The sequence below is a fragment of the Ranitomeya imitator genome, chromosome 1 (assembly GCF_032444005.1).
Source record: "Ranitomeya imitator isolate aRanImi1 chromosome 1, aRanImi1.pri, whole genome shotgun sequence".
Taxonomy (NCBI): Eukaryota; Metazoa; Chordata; class Amphibia; order Anura; family Dendrobatidae; genus Ranitomeya; species Ranitomeya imitator.
The window spans coordinates 844,233,332-844,252,659 of NC_091282.1; the positions used below are offsets into that span (position 1 = coordinate 844,233,332).

The 19,328-nt window shown below is 44.3% G+C and overlaps 1 protein-coding gene across 1 annotated transcript in view; it reads left to right on the plus strand.

The window, feature by feature from the left end:
• Positions 1 to 17,665, plus strand: part of RAB3A (RAB3A, member RAS oncogene family) — a 116,522-nt gene extending 98,857 nt beyond the window's left edge. The window contains exons 4-5 of the mRNA XM_069741032.1: positions 13,574 to 13,698; positions 16,060 to 17,665. Of these exons, the coding sequence (XP_069597133.1) occupies positions 13,574 to 13,698; positions 16,060 to 16,250 (316 nt within the window). The 3' untranslated portion in view covers positions 16,251 to 17,665. The remainder of the gene's footprint in view (positions 1 to 13,573; positions 13,699 to 16,059) is intronic.
• Positions 17,666 to 19,328: the final 1,663 nt, after the last annotated feature.

Below are 19,328 nucleotides of genomic sequence, written 5' to 3' on the forward strand. Positions count from 1 at the left end.
GTAGATTCCCATCCTAAAAAAACAGTACAAGACATCATGTTTGGGGGCCTAGAACAGAAAAAGAGAAGAGCTTTTCCGCTTAACGAAGCAATCGCGGCCTTGATTAAGAAGGAATGGAAGAAGCCCATGAGGAAGACTCTCTTAACACCAAAAAGGAAATACCCCTTTGAGGAGGAATCGTGCTCCTTTTGGGAGAAGGCCCCCAAATTAGATGTAGCAATTGCTAAAGCCTCAGAGAAATTCGCCCTCCCGTTTGAGGACATGAGGGTTCTAAAAGACCCCATGGACAAGAAGGCAGATGCCTTTCTCAAGGGGTCCTGGGAGGCAGTAGGAGGAGGCCTGAAGCCGGCAGTTGCAGCAGCATGTACTTCACGCTCGCTGATGATCTGGCTGAACCAACTAGAGGGTCAATTAAAAGGGAAAACTTCCCGGGACTCAATTCTGAACACATTACCCGTAATGAGAGGGGCCGCGGCTTTCCTAGCTGACGCCTCGGCCGACTCCATCAGGCTGTCCGCCAGAGCAGCAGTGTTTGCTAATGCGGCTAGGCGCGCCCTCTGGCTTAAGAATTGGCCAGGTGACCTGCAGACGAAAACGAAACTGTGTACCATCCCTTGTGAAGGAGAGTTTCTGTTCGGGTCGACTCTAGATGAAATCCTGGAAAAAGCAGGGGACAAGAAAAAGTCCTTCCCCTCTCTGGGTCTCCCCTCTTATAGGAAGCCCTTTCGGAACAAGAGGTTTTTCCGTAAGAACCCAGGGAGAGGCCAGGGGAAGTGGGAAGATAAGAAGAACAAGAATAAAGGGTTTATCTTCAACAAAAACCTCAATGACAGCAAGAAACCTCCACAATGAAGGTTCGCCCCAGGTGGGAGGGAGATTATCTCTCTTTCTCCCAGCCTGGGAAAAGATTACCTCCAGTCAATGGATCTTAAACATTATAAAATCAGGACTGAGATTAACATTCAAGAGGTACCCTCGTCCCTCTTTCAAGATAACATCTACAAGATCCTCGGCAGAAGAGCAGTTAACACTAGAGAACGAGATTGTGGGGTTAGTAAAAAAAGGAGTACTCCTGGAAGTTTCCCCTCAAGAAAGAGGGCAAGGGTACTATTCCCCTCTGTTCCTGAGAAAGAAACCAGACGGTTCCTTCAGGACTATTATCAATTTGAGGAACCTAAACAATTACCTAGAGGTTCAGGCATTCAAGATGGAAACGATAAAATCATCAATCAAAATGCTGTTCCCTCAATGCTTCACGGTGGTCCTGGACCTGAAGGACGCATATTATCACGTCCCAATACACAAGGATCACCAAAGATTCCTCAGAATGGCAATCCACATCAAGGGAGTCCTAAGCCACTTCCAGTTCACAGCCCTACCATTTGGCCTAGCAATAGCCCCGAGGGTCTTTACAAAGCTGGTCGCAGAGGTAATGGCTCACCTCAGGGAAGAAAACACCCTGATCGTACCATATCTGGACGATTTTCTGGTGATAGGCTCCTCCCCGCAACATTGCAAGAATCAGCTAGATTTAGTGATTCATTCTCTAAAAGACCTGGGCTGGCTAATAAACCTAGAGAAATCCAGATTGGTGCCTTCTCAGGTTCAGGAGTACCTAGGTCTCACTCTAGACTCCAGGAAAATGGAATGCCGGCTCCCAGAGAGCAAAATACAAAAGATAATGAGCTTAACGTTAAGAGTACAATCTCTCCCCTCTATAACTCTCCGTCAGGGCATGTCCCTGTTAGGCTCTATGACCTCTTGCATTCCTGCGGTCCAGTGGGCCCAACTACACTCAAGAGATCTCCAATGGCAGCTACTTTCAGAGCAAATCCTCCTAGGAGAGCATTTAGACGGGCGGTTAACATTATCTCCTCGCACCAATCACTCTCTGATTTGGTGGACGTTCCAGGAAAATCTTTCCCAGGGAGTCCCATGGGTAATCCCGATATCAAAGGTCCTAACCACGGACGCAAGCCCCTCAGGGTGGGGAGCTCATCTGGGCGACTTGGTAGCTCAGGGCATTTGGTCTCCTTCCCTTGCAAACAATTCCTCCAATATGAAGGAACTCCTGGCTGTAAAATTTGCCCTTCAGGAATTCTCGGGAGTCCTTCAATCTCACCATGTAAGGGTGATGTCGGACAATCGGGTGGTAGTGTCCTACATAAACCATCAGGGGGGTACCCGCTCCAAAAGCCTAATGGAAGTGACCAACTCGATCCTTCAATTAGCCGAGAACAACCTTCTATCCCTGACAAGCCTACACATAAAGGGGGTAGACAATTACAAGGCAGACTTCCTCAGTCGATCCAGCCTAAAACAGGGGGAATGGGAACTAAATCCAGAGATATTTACCCAGATCACACAAAAATGGGGTGTTCCCAAAATAGATCTCTTCGCGAGCCATTTAAACAAAAAAGTAGCCTCCTTTTGCTCCCTATCTCCCCTGGGGAACCCAGTAGCTGTGGACGCGTTCCTGATTCCTTGGGGTCACCATCTGGTCTATGCCTTTCCTCCCCTCATTCTGATTCCAGCAGTGCTGAGGAAGATTCGGGAGGACGGGGCGCTGGTCATTTTTATTGCCCCGTTCTGGCCGAAGAGACCTTGGTTCTCATGGATGAGGAAAATGTCAATATCCGACCCTTGGGTATTACCAGACCTCAAGGATCTGTTGTCACAGGGCCCAATCTGTCATCCACAAGTCAAGAACTTGCTCTTGACAGCCTGGCTCTTGAGAGGAAAATATTAGAAAGCAGAGGGTTCTCTTCGGGGTTAATCTCAACTCTGTTAAAAAGTAGGAAGCCGGTTACAACAAAACAGTATGGCAAAATATGGAAAAAGTTTCTGTCCTTTTCAGGTGCAAAAATAGGGAAAGAGATTCCCATCAATTCCATATTAGAGTTCCTACAAAACGGGTTGGATATGGGTTTAGCCACCAGTACCCTAAAAGTTCACGTGGCAGCATTAGGAGCCCTATTTAATTTTGACCTAGCTTCAAATAGGTGGGTCTCTAGATTCATTAGGGCAGCAGGAAGATCAAGGCCTCTGCCAGTAAAAGTGGTTCCTCAATGGGACTTAAACTTGGTCCTTAAAGCCCTGACCAGTCCTCCATTCGAACCATTACATGAATCTACAATAAAAACGCTATCCCTCAAAACAGCTCTATTAGTCGCCCTCACTTCTGCCCGTAGGGTCAGCGACTTACAGGCTCTTTCAGCCAACCCTCCTCACACACAATTTCTAGAGGACAGGGTTGTTCTAAAAACAGACCCAGCATATCTCCCGAAAGTGGCTTCAAAATTTCACAGGTCTCAAGAGATATCTCTCCCCTCCTTCTGCCCTAACCCTAAGAACAAGGAGGAACAAACACTACATACACTAGATGTAAGAAGATGTCTCTTACACTACCTAGAAGTCACTAGAGAGAGTAGGGAGGATTACTCTCTGTTTGTGTGTTTCCAGGGTCCCCGGAAGGGGAAAAAAGCATCTAAAGCCACCATAGCAAGATGGATCACAGATGCCATCAGTCTATCATATTCAGCAAGTGGGATGTCCGTTCCCGGGGAGGTTAAGGCTCACTCAACGAGGGCAGTAGCAACTTCCTGGGCGGAGAAGGCCGGAGCTTCCATAGACCAGATATGTAGAGCTGCTACCTGGTCTTCACCATCCACATTCTATAGGCACTATAGATTGGACCTAATCTCCTCTTCAGACCTTACTTTCGGTAAAAGGGTTCTGGAGGCGGTGGTCCCTCCCTGAATGTACTATCTATGCAATTCTCTCCGTGGTGCCGTCATGGGCGATCAGAGAAAAATATAGTTCTTACCGATAACGGTATTTCTCTGAGCCCATGACTGCACCCGTACATTCCCTCCCTTCACTTATGGGTGCACACTTTGAAATAGTGCCATAGTCCATTTATAGTTTAAAGTCACGCGGTATCTTGTTATGCTAAACAGTTAAAAAATTTTTACAAATGTCTTAGTAGTCTCCCATCGTTATCTATGTAAACAAACTGATGCAGGAGTGGTACCGCCTTTTTATCCGTAGGTTTCCTGTCCTTGGTGGGCGGATCCCCTCTCTCCGTGGTGCCGTCATGGGCTCAGAGAAATACCGTTATCGGTAAGAAGTATATTTTTCCGGAACCCATGACGGCACACCTGAGGGGATCTGCCCAGTCAGAACAGGAAACCCTACTGAAAATAAAAGGGCGATGCCTCTCTGTCGCTTCAGTTAGTTTTCAGAGCATGAGAGGACCCCCTGGTTAGTACACATGGCAAATCCATCACCACATATTAAGTGAAAAAGCACCCAAAGCAATAGTGCACACCGAAAAGGTGATAAAGGGGGGGGAATATACAGGTGCCGTCATGGGTTCCGGAAAAAACGGCTACTGGTAAGTAACCTTGGCGTTTTCCCTTCCCCCATGACAGCACACCTTGAGAGACTTTTGTAGAATGAAACCTTAGGGAGGGACCACCGCTTGTAGTACCCTTCTACCAAAGGTTAGGTCAGCAGAGGAAGAAAGATCTAGCCGGTAGTGCTTGAAAAATGTTGAGGGTGAGGATCAGGTAGCGGCCTTGCAAATTTGATCAATTGATACCTCAGCCTTCTCTGCCCAGGAGGTAGCCACGGCTCTGGTGGAGTGAGCCTTGATGCCTTCAGGAACCGGAGTGCAACCTGCAGAGTAGGATAAACCTATGCCTCCCTGATCCATCTAGCAATAGTACTTTTAGCTACCCCACACCCTCTTTTGCTACCCTGAAAGGCTACGAATAGGGTTTGGTCTTTCCTCCACTGACTAGTCATAGATATGTATTGTAACCTAGATCTTCTTACATCTAGCATGTGGAACATTTGTTACCCAGGATTTCTAGGATTACTACAGAATGATGGTAAAGTAATCTCTTGACTCCTATGGAACTTTTGAACCACCTTGGGGAGATACGCCGGGTCTGTTCTTAGAGCAATCCTGTCATGAAAAACCTGAGTATAAGGAGGGCATATTGACAGGGCCTGTAAATCGCTTACCCTACGTGCCGATGTTAAGGCTACTAGTAGAACTGTTTTAAGGGTAAGTAACTTAGATGATAACTCCTGCAAGGGCTCAAAAGGGTCTTTAGCTAGGGATTCTAAGACTAAATTTAGATCACAAGGAGGGATTTTTGGGATAACGACCGGTTGAGATCTACTACAAGATTTTATGAATCGCGAAACCCATCTATTTGAGGCAAGATTACAGTTATATAGGGCCCCCAAGGCTGAAACCTGAACTTTAAGGGTGCTGGTTGCTAACCCAAGATGTAATTCTGCTTGCAGAAATTCTAGGATAGGACCCACTGTAGCCACCTCCCCCAATGGTTCACCCAGAAAGTCAAGAAATTTTTTCCATGTCCTACCATAGATCCTAGAGGTTATGGGTTTTCTGCTTTTCAATAAAGTGGAGATTAAACCTGGTGAGAATCCTTGGCAACTTAGTAATGCCCTCTCAAATTCCAGGCTGCTAGATGGAAGCCCTTCACCTGAGAGTGGGTCGCTGGGCCCTGGGTTAGCAGGTCCGGAACCTCTGGCAGAATCCATGGGTCCGTTACCGACATCTGCCTTAGAAGGGAGAACATGGTCTCCTTGGCCAGAATAGAGCTATGAGGATAATTTTTGCTTGATCCTCTCTGATCTTCCGGATCACAGCTGGAATCATCACTATCGGGGGAATGCGTAGGCCAGAGAGAACTTCCAGGGTGTCAGTAGGGCATCTACTGCGAAAGGATGTTCTCTTGGATTTAAGGAGCAGAACTTTTTGACCTTTGTGTTGTGTGAGTTGGTAAACAAGTCTATTTCTGGTGTGCCCCAGGCTTGGACTATTTGTTGGAATATCTGGGGGTTTAGGGACCATTCCCCCTGTCTTAAGCCTCTGCGACCCAGGAAGTCTGCTTGTGTGTTTTCTATGCCCCTGATGTGTAGTGCCGTTAGGGATGACAGGTGTTGTTCTGCCAACTGAAAGAGTAGATTTGATGCTTCCATGAGGCCTTTGGACCTCGTCCCCCCGATGATTGATATACGCCACCACTGCTCGATTGTCCGTCAGGATTCGAGTATGGCGACCCCGGAGCAAAGGGAGAAAATGTATTAGGGCTTTTTCCACTGCCCATAGCTCTTTTTCGTTTGACCCATAGTTTTTTTTCTAGTAATGACCAGGTTCCTTGTACAGAGTGAGACTTCAGGTGAGCCCCCCAACCTGTACCGCTTGCGTCGGTCATGATGATGTCTTTGACCAGATTTTGCCTCTGGACCCCCATTGTCAGGTGGTCTTCCACCGTCCACCAAACTAGGGAATCCCTTACGCCCAGGGAGAGACATAGATTTCCTTCTAAATGCCCTCTTAACAGTCTTTGAGCTGAGAGAACTTCCCACTGTAGTTGTCTTAGGTGGAATTGTGCCCATCCTACTGCCGGAATACACAATGTTAACGAGCCTAGTAGGGACATCGCCTTTCTTAGAGTCATTACTGGTTGATGTATTGCTGAACTGGCCAGGTTTATTATCTTGGCTACTTTGTTTTCTGGAAGGAGGCAGAGCTGACGCTCGGAGTCCAGCATTAACCCCAGGAAGGACTGTAGTTTTACTGGTAGTAATCTTGACTTGGGGATATTTATTATCCAACCCAGCTCCATTAGAGTTGATGTTACCACTGATACTTGATGAGTGCAGTGGGACTCTGACCTCCCTATTACAAGGAAATTGTCCAGATATGGGACCATTACTACATCCCAGGACCGGAGGTATGACATTACTTCCACCATTACTTTGGTGAAACCTCTGGGGGCTGTAGACAGGCCGAATGGAAGGACTGTATATTGGTAATGCTTTACCTGATTCTGAATATAGAGAGCTACTCTCAAGTATTTCCTATATTCCTGATGTATTGGTATATGGTAGTACGCATCTTTTAAGTCTATTACTGCCATGAAGCAGTGTTGAAAGAGAAGTTTTATGTTCGTGTTTATAGACTCCATCTTGAAGGAGTAGTTCTCTATCGATTGGTTGAGCTTCCTTAGATTTATTATAGTTCTCCAAGAGCCATCCGGTTTTTGGATTAAAAAGAGGGGGGAGTAAAATCTGCCTCTTTCTTCCCGAGTCGGGACCTCCTGAAGAACCTTTTTGTGAATGAGTCCCAAGACCTCGGTTTCCAGGGCAGATTGCTCCTGCTGGGACCTTCTTCGGGGGAGTTATTATAAAGTTTTGCCTGGGTGGACGGATGAATTTTATTTTTAGGCCGTCTTTGATAATATTCACTACCTAGGTACTGGGGGAGATTTTTATCCAGGCCGGAAAGAAGAGGGAGAGTCTTCCTCCCACTTCTGGCATAATGTCATTGGGGGGATTTTTTTGCCGATGTAGAGGGTCCTTTAAACATGTAGCCCGATCCTCTCTTATCCTTAAAGTCCCAATTTTTCCTTTCCCCTGGGGGGCGACCTCTGTTATATCTTCTCCGACGAAAAAAAGGTTTTTTGGATTCTTTAGGAATATTGGGAAAAACTTTCTTTTTATCCCCTGCATGTTCCAGGATCTCTTCTAGTTTTTTTCCAAAAAGTAGTTGGCCGTCACATGGAATGGAGCACAGCTTATGTTTAGTTGGCAAATCCCCCGGACAACCCTTGAGCCAAAGGGCTCTTCTTGCCGCATTGGACAAGCTCGCTGCTCTGGCTGTTAGTCTTGCGGAATCTGAGGAAGAGTCTGCCAAGAAAGCTGTTGCTCCTTGCATTAAAGATATATTTGCAAGGATGTCGCCTCTGGGTACTTTGTCCCTTAGCTGATCCTCTATCTGCTGTAGCCATACCATTAGAGCACGGGCCGTACATGTGCCAGCAATTGCTGGCTTCAGGTTCCCCGCTGAGACTTCCCAGATATGTCTCAGAAACCCATCTGCTTTTTTATCAAGCGGGTCTTTAAGAACACCCGAGTCTTCTAATGGAAGGGACGATCTTTTTAAACATTTGGCTACTGCACCGTCAATTTTAGGAATCTTCTCCCAGGATTCATAGTCTTTATCCTCAAAAGGATATCTCACTTTAGATGAAGAAGGTAAAGAACCCGTTTTTTCAGTTTTTTTCCACTCTCTCAATTAATGCTTTGATTTTCGCATTTACTGGAAACATGCGTTTCCTTTTCTCTTCTAAGCCACCAAACATGACATCTTCTAGTGACCTAGGTGTCTTCTCCTCCTTAAGACGCGTAGCAGATCTAACTGCTTTAATTTGTCAACGTCCTCAGTTGGAAAACATGGACGACCTCCTGAATCACTGTCCGAGGAGGAATCTTAAGACTGGATAGAGGCCGAGGAGGTAGAGCCTGCTGTTGCTGCTGTGATGGCGGCTGCTGCTGCTCTTGCTGCCCCACTTCCATGATGAAGTTTCTGGGCACGAGTGCGTCTTCTGTGGTTATCACCCCTTTTATGGGGGATCCACTGCACTCCCCGCCTCCTCCAATGCCCAATAGTGGCCCCTCCCCTGCTCTGCTGCGCCGCCGGAGTCTTTATCCACCGGCCGGCGTTTTCTTCATGTGCGCAGCCATCTTGGATCCGGCGCCTGCCTCTGACGTCACACTGAAACGCCCATTCCCAGCGTGCCTTGCGCGTGACATCAGGCGGGCAACCCGGAAGCGGCCGTCGTACGGCAGAGAGAGGGCGGTGTGGCAGCCACAGAAGGACCTGGCCATCCAACCGTGCTGCACAAACGCCCGCTCGGACGCAGAGCCCCGGAGGACCCGCGGACGGTGCCTCCAGACCCCGAGCTCCGACGCACAGGCGCTGCCTGTTCTTCCACGCCGGGACGGGAGCTGGGTAAGTAGAACCGCCGTGTTCAGCGCAAGGGTCCCTGTCAGGACAGGAAACCCAAATGAAGCGACAGAGAGGTACCGCCCTTTTATTTTCAGTAGGGTTTCCTGACTGGGCGGATCCCCTCTCTCAGGTGTGTCGTCATGGGGGAAGGGAAAATAAAATTGTTCTAACTAGATACTTGACCAACAAGGTCACATGTATAAAGTGCTTTAGGCCGGGGTCACACTTGTGAGTGCAATGCAAGTCTCTCACATCAATACTTGGCACAGCCGCCGGCACTCGTGACTGAGAGCGTTCAACAGCATAGAAATACATGTAGTCGCACGCTCCAGTCCCGAGTGCCGGCAGCAGTGCCAGGTATTGATGTGAGAGAATCGCGCGAGTTTCTCACATTGCACTCGCAAGTGTGACCCCGGCCTTACGGGGGGACTCTGTCTGGTCTGTCATGCTTCAGAGCCTTGCAATGCACTTGATGTCCCAAAACAATCTTCATATGTGTCCTGTTTGTCACACGCTAATTAGCCAGGCCTATTCAGGTTGACGTTGCTTTCCGCAGAATAGCTTGATTTCGGATGCTCTAATCACATCTGCCTAGGCACGACTGATGTCCTTCCTGGGGTCCAGGTCATCTCAGTCGCTGTGAATTTAATCTTGCTTCCCTTCGTGTACTCTTCCTAGCTTTTTCGGCACACTGCCCACTCAGTCGACGTCACAGTCTGTCCCATAAAATAAATTCTCGCACAACATTAAAAAGTAAAGTTGTGGCTCTCAAATGGCAACACAAAAATATCTATTTTTTTTAAGTGCTTTTTTTGTGAAAAAATAGTTTTAAAAAAATCAATTGGGTATTGCCCTAATGGTGTCAACCTGCAGGTCAGAAATAACGTCGGTTATACTGCAAGGTGAAAGCTGTAGAAAAAATATTTCCAAACTGCTATTGCGTACGGTAGACTCCATAAAGATGAAAAATCTAATGCCAAAATTGTACTTTTTTTTTGTCAACTCACTTCTCCAAACAGTCGGAATAATTTTTATCAAGGCTTGGTTCGCTTTTACAGTTATTTCCGCCAAGCACTGACTCTGAATCACTGAAACTTTATTCTGATGGGACATTGACAGTTTTTGTGAATATTGAAAAATATGAATGCTGCTAGGACCAGGGCTGTGGAGTCGGTAAGACACAGTTGCGACTCCGACTCCTGGATTTTATAGGGTTCTGACTCTGACTCCGGCTCCGACTCCTTCATAAATGGCCAATTCGTAACAATAAATTTACTGTTGTCAAATATTAACATTGTGCTTATTCAATTTCTCACCATCGTATAAGTAATCTTCCACTTAGAGCAAAACTAAATTTATTAGAATACAATTAGAATATAGCAAATAACTTTTATAAACTTTTCTAAATTCTTGTAAGTAAATATGCAATAAACACTGTTATGCAGTTAATAAGAAATCTATAAATTTGTCCTCAGAAAAAGTATTGCCTCTGTCAGATCCTCCTTCATGGATGCCCCCAAATCTGATCTAATTATTTTGAGAGCAGAGAACAACCTCTCTACACTGACTTGGGTTGGTGGCAAAGCAGTAACCACTCGGGCAACATCTCTGACAATGTCAGGATACAGAGGAATCGCTTGTTGCACTGTTATTTTTGATGAACGGTCAAATTTCTCAATTTCTTTTAGCGCACATGAAAAATTCTGCTGAAATGTACTGGCTGTGTTCTTTGATGGGGATGACTCTTCTGTGCGGGAACGCTTTGCACGGTCCTTGTGATCCAAATATTTTTCGAAATCAGTTGATGAGGGTAAAGATGTGGCAGGACGACCAAATTCTTCTTGTTCCTCATGACTGTTCTGCAACCCTTTCATCCTTACTGCTATTTCAAACAGAGCTTCTTTTCCTTTAGTTAGCTGTTGATCATCTAGAAGAATCCGATGCATTGGGTCTACATAAACAGCTGCCAAAAGAATGTTATTTTGTAATAGTAGCTCCTCTCTCCGTTTCATTGATGTAGCAATGCCACATGCAATTAACCCTCCTCTTTGGGACAGGCGAAACATCAGGTTCTTCCACTCCTTTAAGAAAATACCTGGAGTTAAGTCCTTTGCTTGTAATTTTTTAGTCACTGTACATGGGTGCTCTAGCAATTTTTCCAGCTCAGTCACCTGATTCCACTGACTTTCATTTAGTTGAGGGTTAGCCATGTCTACAAGAAAGGTTTTCAGTTCAACCAAGCGCTGAATCATTAAGTAAGTACTGCCCCATCGTGTGGCTTGATCAATAATTGCCCCTTTTCCAGCACGTCTCTTCAAAATTGAGTCAACTTTAGGGGTTCTGGCAACAGTAGCCAATTTTCTCACCTTGCCAATCAGTGCAGCAGCATGTCCTTCTAGCAGACTGTCTCTTATAGCCAGCTGTAGCGTATGCACAACACAGCGCATGTGATGAATGAAAGAACGTATTGACACAGTTTCAACAAGATCATCTAAACTATCATGTTGCTGTTCATCTGAAGCAACTTCAGTTTGCTCCTCAGTTACAATACTTTGTTCCTCTATTTCAAACATTTCTGTGTTTGTGGACCCAGAATGTTCTTCTAGCTGCTGGTCACCATCATTCCTCTCATTCATTAGCTTAATAGTACTTATATTTGAAGCATTGTCAGTTACGACAGAAAGAACTTGCTCTTTTTTTAAGTTCATAGTCTTGCAGAACCTTTTCCACCCACACCTGGAGAAACTCACTGGTGTGATGAGCTTTGGTGTCTTTTACTGCCAATGTCTTGGTAACTATTTCATTTTTGTCACAAACAAATCGGACATTGATGGCAAAATAGTTCACTCTGTGACGTGTGCAGGCATCCATTTTAAGAAACAGAAAGCGTCCCTTGAGAGTTTTTTTAAGTTCTTCCTTTTGTTTAAAAGCTTCTTTGATTACTAATTTTCTAATACTCTCTCCAGAGAAACACCAAGCTTGCGGGCCATTTCCCCATTCAGACACATAAAAGCTGGTCGTGAAAATAATTAAATAGGCACACTATCCTTTACAACAAGCTCTATGATCTGTTTTTTAAATATATCTACTGTCATTGTCACAGTAACTTTGTCACTGACAAAATATCTTGCAACTGATGGCTGCAAAGTTCTCTGCTCCTTTGTTTGGCTGGAAGAGCTGGGCACTGGTTCATTGGTTTGGATGCAGTCTTTCTCATCCACTGCTTTCAGTACTTCTGGATGAAAGCGCTGTAAATGTCTTTTTAGATTAGAAGCTCTGGTAGGAGCATTTTTATCTTTGCCTGAATATGCACTGATATTGGCTTCCCAGCATTTGTTTTCGTCTGGATCATTTGTCATACACTGACAGACATAATGTTTTCTATCTTGAGTGATGGTCAAATGTTCAAATACAGCTGATTTAATGTGACGCTTCTTTGACATTCTCAGGTTTTTAATTCTGCATTCACAATACAAATGACAATTGTTTTTCCTAAAAACAATTGTACAAAATTATTGCCAGGTCGTAAAAAAAATTGCCAGGTCGTACAACTGATACAGTGGTCAGTAATACTGTTATTCCTCATGTACTCACAGTTAACTGATGCAAAGTTTGTTGAAAGGATAATACTTCTTACAGTCTTCCTCTTCTGAGTAGCAGCTGTGAGATGCTTGGAAGACGTACACCAAACATCTAGTCTAGAGGAGGAGCTTTACTACTAAGAATTTGCAACACATTTTCACTTTCAGTTTCATACATTGTAAGTAGGGGGGTTGGGGCAGCATGAGGTTAACCAAGTATAAGATTAGATAAGGGCAGTGGAGAACAGTGACACACAAGAAGTAAGAAATGTCTCTATCTCCAGCAGAACTGCTTATCACTGTTGTTCATAGTTTGATAGAACATATATATTTGAGTAACATATATAAAATTCATACGAAAGTTCAATTATGAAATATTAATAAATTTTTTTTAAAGCTGGAGTCGGTACATTTCTACCGACTCCGACGCTGACTCCAACCAAGACTAACTCTGACTCCACAACTCCGACTCCACAGCCATGGCTGGGACGGAGGCTAGATGTTGTCCACAGTGACTCCGTCGGGGTTTCCATTGGAGTATAGTTTTTTTTAGATTCTGGCAGAAAGACAAGTCCAGCCGTATCTGTACATGGCCAGTCCATTCTTGAGAAAATCCGTGTTTAAATTGATGGGCTAAGGAGGATGAAGATCCATTTGTAGAACTGAAGCCTCCGTCATTTCAACTCTATGTCCCACTGCTGCCTCTTCTTGTTTGACTGCCAACTTCATTGCCTGAAGTCAGTCAAGCAGGTGGCGGCGGTGCTGGGCAGGAAATAGAGCTGGAGTGACAGAGGCTTTAAAACTATAGCCTTATTTGCAAAGCAATTCGAACTCTGATGGCCAAGTAATGGAGGAAGCTAGCTAGCATATATTAATAGTTTGGGGTGTGAAGTGCTGTCTAACTTGGAATATAGCTCCATAAAAGAAAAGATTGATTCATGAAGACATCCCCAAATTCTAATGCCTTGATAGGTCATATGATTATCATAGAGGTGGGTCTTCCACCACATGTAATATTGTATTTGCCCTGGAGTACATTTCTGTGCACGGACTACATTCAGACAAGCATGAATTTAATGGTACTATTTTGGTTTTGCATATATGACCATTCGCTAATGTCTGTACTGAAACTTTGTATTTGCACTTACCTTGCTAGGTCAACTCAGATTAAAACATATTCTTGGGACAATGCTCAAGTTTTATTGGTTGGTAACAAATGTGACATGGAAGATGAAAGAGTGGTGTCTTCAGAGCGGGGAAGACAGCTGGCAGATCACCTGGGTAAGATACATCATCATTCTAAGCTTGTTCCCAATGAAGGGTTATGAGTAGTTTTTTAAATAGAATTTTTATTTATTTTACTCACCTATACACTACTTACAAAAAGTTAGGGATATTTGCCTTTGGGATGAAATTTCAGGAACATCCAAAATGCACTGTAACATTTTCAGCTGAACTTGATGTGACCCGTCTCTAAACTTTTGAATGCACATGTCCAACTGTTCAGTTTTTCAGTACTTTTTGCGTAACTTGCTAGTTTTCTAACAAGGAGCTTATTGCAAATAACAACAGGTGTTTAAGCCATAAATCACCCAATAAATTTCAGGGTTCAATTAGAATTCGTATTAAACAGTCCTCACTATCATGCTTGTTCACATTTTGACATCATAAGACCAAGACACCTAACAATCTACATCCATTGCGAGGCTGCAAGCAGGATGTTCTCAAACGGAAGTTGCCCCTGATCTTAGTTTCACAGTCATCACCTGATTGCAACAGATATAGAGAGAGACTGGAAGACTCATAAAGGCAGAGAAGTGGACGTCCTTTGGCTACATCCCACACTGATGACCGCTTCATTGTGAACAATGTCCTTCGGAGCCGGTGGATGATGAATGCCACACAACTCCAGGTACATTTAAAGGAGGTGAGAGGCACCCAAGTGTCACTTCAGACCATTCGAAACAGTTTACAACAGTGTGTGTCTGTGTGCTAAACGACCTGCAAGGGTACCTGATCACACCACCATGGACAGGCATCATCGTCTTGCATGGGCCAGGGAGCATCTACGCTGTTCACTGATGAATGTCAATTCACGCTGAAGAGAAATGCTTGCCAGCAACAATGTTGGAGACATCAAGGAGAGCGCTATGCATCAGCCACTGTTGTTACCAGATGAGCCTTTGGTGGTGGTACAGTGTGGGCAGGTGTGTCTGGTCATTACAGATTTGCCCTATACTTTGTGAACGGTACAGTGACATTCCCCTACTACTTGAATAACAACTTTAATCCTGTCATTGTGCCTCTGCACGAACAACACAGGCCTAATTTCATCTTCATGGATGACAATTCTCCAGCTCATCGAAGTTGCATCATTAAGGAACAGTTGCTAGAGACTGGGGTACCTCAAATGGAGTGGCCTGCACTTTCTCCAGACCTGAATCCCATAGAAAACCTATGGGGTCAGCTGAGTTGCCATCTAGAGGCTCGTAACCCTGTACCCCACAACCTCAATGACCTGAGGGCCGGCCTTCAAGCAGAGTGGGATGTCATGCCTCAGCAGACAATAACTCTACATGTGAACAGCATGAGATGTTGTTATCAAGCTGTAATTCATGATCAAGGCCACATGACAAGTTATTGAGACATTAACATTTTTTATATTCGGGTATACCAACCACTGTTGGCTTTTGTTTCAATTGTTCGAGATGAGGAAGTCACCAATGCACACTTCTACTTATATGCCCTACTTTCATGATAAAATATCACAGCAGCGTCAACTTAACGGTTTCCATAAATTTCACCTAAAAGCCAAATATCCTTTTTTGTGAGTAGTGTATAACTCCTTTAATTCCACAACACTTTACAGACATTATTGAAACTGTCCCCATTTGGGCTCACAATCTAGAATCCATATCAAGTATGTCTTTGCACCGTGTGTGGAACCCAGAGGAAACCCATGTAAACACAGGGAGAACCTACAAACTCCTTGCAGATGTTGTCTTTGGTTAGATTTGAACCCAGGATCCCAGCGCTGGAAGGCTGCAGTGCTAACCACTGAGCCACCATGGTGTCTATTCGAAGAACCTGGGCTCTGTAGGTTATACATTAGTTTAGTATTAGCTTCTAATTCTCCTCTAATGGTAGATTCAGGAGGAAAAAAATGGCTGGACTGGTGTATTTCAACATGCCCATATCTATTTATTCCCAGGAGATGGGTAAAAAATAAGTCTCAGCAGAAGAAGAATTTGGCCAATCGTTATAGGTTGTCACTATTCAGAAAAGTGTTTCTTTTATGTTCCTTTGTAGTAGTAAAACCAAATTTTGATACTTACCCTGTCCAGGTTCAACACTGGGTCTCCAATGCTGCTTAGTTTGCCGGTAGCGCCCATGTCACATCAACAGCGCTGGACACAACTGAGCCCTGCCTGTGTAGCCGGTTCTAGGCACTGATTGGTTGCCTCACTGTCATGGCATCCAATCAATGGCTCTCGACATCTAAACCGTAAGAGCTCCTGAGCTCAGTTGTCTGAAGCACAGCTGACGTGATGTTAGCGCTGCAGACAAAACACACCAGGAGCAGCAGTCACGGCAAGTGAGAACTGCTAAAGAACATGCTAACCTTCCATTATTACTTTACAGGTTTTGAATTCTTTGAAGCCAGTGCGAAAGACAACATTAATGTGAAGCAGACATTTGAACGTTTGGTGGACATAATCTGTGAAAAGATGTCCGAAAGCTTGGATACTGCTGATCCAGCTGTTACTGGAGCCAAACAGGGACCTCAGCTCACCGACCAGCAGGCTCCACCACACCAGGACTGTGCCTGCTAAAGCCCATGCCTTTCCTTCTCCACAAACACACACAGCATTCCACCCCTGCCCCTATCGGCTGTAAAATGGTGACCTCTCCCTCACTGACCATTAAAACTTGCATATCATCAGAAGATGACTTTGTCTGTTACAACCTTTTTAGTTAGATCGATGTAGCAAAGAGAGAGTTAAAAACTGAGTGGTTTAATAATTTAAAAAAAAAGTTTAAAAATAAATTATATATAAATATATATATGTATAGAGAGAGTGAGTTAATAGTAACGAGAAGGAAATGTCTGGGAAAATGCCATCTTTGTACAGCGTCTTTTTACTGGAAAGTTAAACCCTAAAGAGATCGCTCTGACTCCGTACAAAATGGATTTTTCAAGCGTTTCAATGGCAATATCCATCAGAAATAAGAGATCCTATAAATGTGTTCGCATGAAACATGAATGTTCTATCAGTTCACCCTGAATTGCTTTTTTGTGTGTGCATTGAACACTTCCATGTCGTACCTCTTGCCACTCTTTTGTGTTAAGATTATTTATATATATATATACAGTATATATTTTATTATACTTTTTGTTTTCCTGTGTCCGATTTTGCAATATGTATGTGAGAACCTATCTTCCTATTTTAATGGAGTGCCGTTCCGGGTTCCCGCCACAAGGAGGCAGCTGCTTATAGAGGAGTACTGTGGCCAGTAATAGTCCTTTTTCCTGTCCTGACTTTAGGCGGTGATAGAATATTATCCTTTTCCTAAATATTCTAGTTCTATTTAATTTATTGATCTTCCTAGAGTATATAGTCACAAATATATAGCAAATTGTATGTTAAATATTACCAGCTTTTTAAAACTGCATTTGAGTGCTGTGAATCTCCTCTGCAATTTTGTTGACGTAGTTACAATAGAGTAAGTGAAAGAGGATCATTTTGTTTTAATAAATGTATTTCTAAAGAGTTAGCTCTTACAAAAAAACAACAAAAAAATACACAAACCTCTTTAAAGGTGCAACATCTCCATTTTTTCAGAATACGACATCCAGTGGAATAAGAAGGTGCCCACTCCCAGTACTTTAGATCTAACCGCCAGTATCGCTGCAAACTGGATACCTGCCAAAAGAACTTTTTGGGCTACTAACACCTGTGTTTTATTGCCACAGCTCCTGAAACTAGTCCTTCTTTTCCACAGTCATACATTCCCACTATTTAATCCCGTTTTATCTTAACATCCAGAAATTAAGGATCTAGATAAAGTAAAATCTGATGACAAACCACTTGCAGATTTTCCTGGGGTGACTAAATGGAGGATTGTGCATGCATTAGTAACATGTATATGTGCGGGTCTGGTGGGGGATAAGTTGTTAGTTGCACCTTTAACAGAAATGGTTTACTTGATTTTTCCAAGTTAAGAATAAAGTCTTCAGTCTGCTGTTCACCTGGTTATTTCTCCTTCTTTCATTAATGGTCACAACTGTTACTTTCCTTCAGATATAAGGCCATGTTCTCACAAGTGGTTTTTCCTGCAGGTGTCTGCACCAAAATACGCAATCTCCTTACGGTATCTTTCCCTTTTTAGTTATGCTTTTTGGGTGCAGAGTAGGCACGAGTTAATGAAATAACATCCACTTTGCTTGCTGTCAAACACAGTGGCCGAACACTTAGGGTGTGTGCACTAGCCGTCCTTTTCAGATAGTTGCTTCTCACAAAATTATAAAATCATCAAAAAGTTAATTTATTTCACAAAAAGTGAAACTCCTATATTATATACAGTTATTACAAACAGAGTGATCTATTTCAAGTGTTTTTCTGTTAATGTTGATGATTATGCCTTACAGCCAGTGAAAAACCAAGAGTCATTATCTCAGTAAATTAGAATACTTTATAACACCAGCTTGAAAAATGATTTTAACCCCTTTCTGAAATTAGACTTACTATCCCGTCGAGTTGACCTGGGCCCGTAAGACCATCGACGGGATAGTACATCATATGCAATCAGCCGCGCTCCATCACGGCTGACATCCGGAACACTGCGATCAAACATGATTGCAGCGTTTTGATGACATAGGGAAGCATCGTGCAGGGAGGGGGCTTCCTTGAGACCCCCGGAACAATGCTGTCTCCTCTCTGCAGGCCCCCGCATCCAAGATGGCCGCAAGGTCATTCCGGGTCCTGCAGGGAGGCGGCTTGTCAGTGTCTCAAGCCTCCTGCACTGCCTGTCAGATCACTGATCTGACACAGTGCTCTGTAAAGTGTCAGACCAGCGATCTGACTTTATATAGTGACGTCCCACCCTGGGACAAAGTAAAAAAGTAAAAAAAAAGGAGATTTTTGTGTACTCACCGTAAAATCTTTTTCTCCGAGCCAATCATTGGGGACACAGGACCATGGGTGTTATGCTGCTCGCCACTAGGAGGACACTAAGTAAACACAAAGAATTAACTCCTCCTCTGCAGTATACACCCCTTGACTGGCCAGTAACGACCCAGTTCGGTAGTAAAGCAGTAGGAGTATAAGAAAAACCAGACAAGTAAACTCTGTCAAGAACTGAGGAACAAACCACAATAACAACCAGCCGATAGGTTAACTGGGTGGGTGCTGCGTCCCCCGATGATTGGCTTGGAGAAAAAGATTTTACGGTGAGTACACAAAAATCTCTTTTTCTCCTATGCCTCATTGGGAGACACAGGACCATGGACGTCCTAAAGCAGTCCCTGGGTGGGGAGCAATTGCACTGCTAAACCCCATGTACCACTTGCTTACTGAGGTACCGCTGTCTGCAGAATGCACCTGCCAAGGGCAGCGTCTGCCGAAGCCTGGGTATGAACGTGATAGTGCTTCGTGAAAGTATGCAGACTGGACCAAATCGCAGCTTTACAAAGCTGTTGTGCTGAAGCCTGGCCCAAGAAGCACTGACCGAGTCGAATGCGCCTTAATCGGTAGGATTCCTGATTAGTGGAGCGAATCCACTTGGCTAGAGTGGCCTTTGAGGCAGGTAGACCTTTCCTATGTCCCTCCGGAAGCACGAACAGGACATCCGACCTACGGGAAGGGAGCCGTGTGAGATATGTACCACCGAAGAGCTCTAACCACATCGAG